The 4,317-nt window shown below is 42.8% G+C and overlaps 1 protein-coding gene across 4 annotated transcripts in view; it reads left to right on the top strand.

Annotated features, from left to right (window-relative positions):
• The window catches only part of LOC107572287 (carboxypeptidase M-like), a 52,994-nt gene extending 50,436 nt beyond the window's left edge, over window positions 1–2,558 (top strand). For 2 of the 4 annotated variants that reach the window (XM_016258707.1, XM_016258708.1), the window contains exon 2: window positions 2,291–2,558. In XM_016258707.1, the coding sequence (XP_016114193.1) occupies window positions 2,291–2,539 (249 nt within the window). In that variant the 3' untranslated portion in view covers window positions 2,540–2,558. Of the gene's footprint in view, window positions 1–334; window positions 508–2,290 lie in introns of those variants that run through there. The other 2 variants (XM_016258710.1, XM_016258711.1) reach the window with 2 other exon arrangements.
• The last annotated feature ends 1,759 nt before the right edge of the window (window positions 2,559–4,317 follow it).

Genomic DNA, 4,317 nt, shown 5'->3' with positions numbered 1-4,317 from the left:
TTAGCTCACCTCACCTCTTATCTGACAAGCGTTTGGGTTTTCCCCCGAGTTGATCTCTCGAGTCTTTGGAATGGTTTGTTCTTTTGTCACGTGACAGCATTGGATAGAGAAATAAGTGAATTGACAAGCTTGCTTAGAAACGGCTGGATAGTTACGATCATCATCATTTACTCTTACGGTTAAGTGATGTGTTTCTGGTCTCAGATGGTAGCTTTTGACAGTTTGTAAATGTGTGAATTTGTGCCACGATGGTTCTTTTCCATAACACTGAATGTCGTAACAGAGTTGATGACATTATTAGGAAGTCTCTTTCCGGCTCAGACCGCATAGGGTAAAGCTTAAGGGTCCGTTGCGTGACGAAGGAACGACTGGGAAAAAGCCGAAGACTCGGAACGGGTGAACTACTCGACTCATTCTGGTAGAGAACCTACGGGATGTTGCGCGTGCGCGACAGAGAATATGAACGAAGAGGATCCCGCAGAACCTGCGCAAACAGTGTCCTTAATGGTACGTTTGTTTGTTGGCGCCGTCCCATACTCGTAGATATCTAATATTAGCTTTGAATGGACGGTCTGATTCCAATTCAAGCTTTAATACAGCACGGCAAGCGTACTCGCATCCACGTGTGACGCTTCTTTGTAGCGGAGTGAAAAGAAGCGTCTAAACGGAACGGTTTGTTGGAGCCGAGAGAGATACGCAGAGCAGGGCGACGCGAGGAACGGGATTGAGAAGCGCCGCTCGAGAACATTGGTTTTGAAACTTGTGAATCCATTCTAATCGTTCGAAGACGGAATGGCGATTGGTACGCGCACCTCTAGTTTTCTCTTCCTCTTTTGTAAAGCGGCGCAGCGTGGCCTCGTCCCCTTTGTTGCGTGTTCCCCGGGGGTGGGGTTTATCCGGGATATCGAAAAGGCTGGAGAGGATTCGTGTTTGGCTAGTCATTGGACACGAGCGGGATCATTTCTGGAGGGGGCTAATAATACGGACCCTGGCATGCGAGTCGGGTCCGTATGTATATAAACAAAGATGACGACATTGAAGAGCAGGCTTTAATGGGAGGGGCTGAACAAATATATATCGATAGATAGATAGGGTAAACGTACCCATTAAGCACACTTCTGTATTTGAGGTCAGATTAGAAAAAGAAAGATGATGGTACTTGATACGTTTGTCATTACACGGCTCCTGTAATGTCAAGTATATGGGTCTCTGTGTGTTCACGCTGTCTAGTGGCCATTTTGAAAGCCGTGTGAAAAGTGTCCCCAAAAGAGGAGCCCTTGAAATATGCATTATTTAGATGTGATGGTAAGGTGAGCTGAAAGGGTGCGGTACTTGGGGGGGGAAAAAAAAATGACACAGCGTGACTTGAATCCGAAAAAGTATGTCTATGCGAATGGTTCACAAACAGAAAGGGACTGTGTTGTCGACGGAATCTGTCAACTGAAGTGTGCAGCGGAAAAACGGTGTAGCGTATGTTGACATCCATTGAATGAGAGGCTTGACAACGAGGCTAGTTTCTGTGTATGAGGTGACACTTGGTTATGAATGTCCAAGTGATGAAAAGAAACATGATGGGAGCAGGGGTGTGCTTAAAGGGTACAAAAATGTGAGCATGGAATAATGTGTAGGTTAATTGCAATGCTTGTAACAAGTATCTGTAGTGAAAGTGAGATGTGGTGCAGTAAAAATGGGTCGATTTTGGTGAGCTTAACAGTAGGTACGTTTACCCATGGAAAAAGCTTAGTGGTTTTATCCAGGGGCCCCAAGTGTAATTAGATGAGGAAATGTTAACTGGTTGATATTGTGGATGTGATGTGATGTCCACTTGTAGTAGTCTCTGTCCTCCCCTCCCTCCCCAAAAGAAAAGAGAAGAATCTAAGTAATTGCTTGAAACCAAGAGGCTATGTCCTGGTTACTTTGCAATGTGGCCTTTTCTATGGTTCGAGCAATGCCCTTAGGTATGTCATAGAATCAAAGCAGTGAATAGTTTGGATTCCATGACATAGATGAAAGGGCATTCCTCGAACCATAGAAAAGGTGACGTTGCAGAGTAACCAGGACAAGGGACATAGCCTCTTGGTTTCAAGCAATTACTTAGATTCTTCTCTTTTCTTTTGGGGAGGGAGGGAGAGGAGGAGAGAGACTACACAACTTTAATCCGTTCAAAGGGTTTTGGGATACATACTTTTTTTGCCACATACAGAAAACATTGCATTACAACTATATACATGTCACACCATTTCCACATCTCTTTCATTCACACATGCAATTTGTTGCTTCCCATCTCCAGGTGACATACCCAGGACACAAAACCCTCACCCAGACCCTTCCAGTGCCATACGGTCCCGACGCCTTCTCTGCACTCGCACACAACTTCCTCCTGCAAAACAGTGACTACAGCTCAACAGCAACACAACTACCCCAGTCCTGCACCATCCCAGATGTGGGAATCCAGGAGAGCGACGCTGCCCCCCTGCTGCCCACTGTGTTCACTGCACTTACCGCATTCCTCCTCCAAACACTGCTGATGCCGTCCTGACAGAGCAAAAACATTAAGGACAAACTCCTTTTTGCTTTTCATGCACATTTTGGACTCAATCCTCATGCGTCAACTTACAAAGACCTCAACTGCTTTACATTTACTTTCAAACTAGCTTTGTATCATTTCAACTATGCATCTCAATAGTGCAACATACATACCATTATACTCACAAAGGACTACGATCAAATATGCCACATACACTACATGTTATTATTGCACCAAACTTCTAGTCTGGACTGCTTTTTTACAGTTAGCATTTCAACATTTGCAGATACTATGTCAAACTTGCTTTCCGTCTCATTTCTACCTCTCACGTTAAAGACTGACAGTGCCTTCAATAAACATGCCAAACACCGCATCTGCCGTCTCCTTTTTCTCAAGTCACATGTTGTATGCGTTCTTTCAAACATGCCATTGTGTGGCATTCTGTCAATCCAAAACCATCATGTCAAACAAAACATCACAGACATTTCTTACATGATTGTGCACATTTCAACATTCCACATCCCAATATCTTTGTCGTCGACAATACACCGTTAACTACTATTTTAGCTGCACACTTTCTCGGAAGCCCCTATTTATAATACATTACGAGGGTATTCTTAAGGCCTTATATCAACTCATCCATGATCATAACAGTTATAATACATCATAAGACTTACGGATTTGTGCTTATAAGAGGATCATTCTTTATTACACACCGTATTCACTCGCCTTCATTTACACAATCGTGGACTGTATCGTATCTTGACATTCTTTAACATCGGCACAGTCGCTTACTACAGCTTGTGAGTGGTTCGGTGGTTCCTGTGGAGCTAATGTTACTTAATTCACGTGAGCTTTATACTCCAACTGACAGATATGCAGTGTTTTCTATGCTTACATTTCATTTTGATGGTCCCCTTGATCGATCCACTACATGCCAACTGACTCTCGTTAGAGTATTAGTATGCTCCACAATGGTACAACAACTTCACCTACAGGTCACTTTATCTGTTGGTTGACCGTCAAAATAAAGGGTTGGCACATATTTACAGTAGCACACATACTGATGCTCTTTCAAGGGTACCATCAAAACACTTCAAAGCAAATGTATCATCACGCATTCATCCCATCTTATGGCCGTTGGACAGAACAAAACATGTTGTTCTCATCATTACTACTTATAAGTGGTCTTTGACCGCTTTGAGTAAAGTCGCATAAGACAAATGCCAACATATGACACTCATTATACATTATAACTATGACCAATATAATCCAATGTCAAAGTGGATGCGACGTCTTCACTGCGTTATAAATCATCATACTCTTCAAAGCTACAACCACAAATAAGTCACTATTATAATATTACAACTCTTCAGAATATTCACCACATTCAACCACATATTATAAAGTTTTTTTTTTCTCATGCATTAAGCATTCATTATAACGCCTTAACGATACCCTTACAATCTATTATAAATACGGCCTTCGCAGAAAGTCCTACCCCTCCATTCTCATTACACTCGAGCTGCCACAATCATCTTTTCATTCCGACCGATACACGTTTGGCTTTACCTCACTCCTTCCGAACCGCAGCACTCTCGTTTTCAACATCTCAGCCCCGAGGTAAATTGGCAAAATGCATCTATGCATTCTGAAAAACACACCACACAACAGTGAGACATTTACAACACTACTACCCGTTTTCTGCCTCAAATCGCTGCTTTCCAATTCATTGCTTGAAACGGTCATCACCATGTGCTGGCATACCTTCATTTTTACACGCAAAAATG

This window comes from Sinocyclocheilus grahami, unplaced genomic scaffold, assembly GCF_001515645.1.
Source record: "Sinocyclocheilus grahami isolate Dianchi unplaced genomic scaffold, SAMN03320097.WGS_v1.1 scaffold1730.1, whole genome shotgun sequence".
Taxonomy (NCBI): Eukaryota; Metazoa; Chordata; class Actinopteri; order Cypriniformes; family Cyprinidae; genus Sinocyclocheilus; species Sinocyclocheilus grahami.
This window is presented reverse-complemented; position numbering and strand designations above follow the sequence as displayed.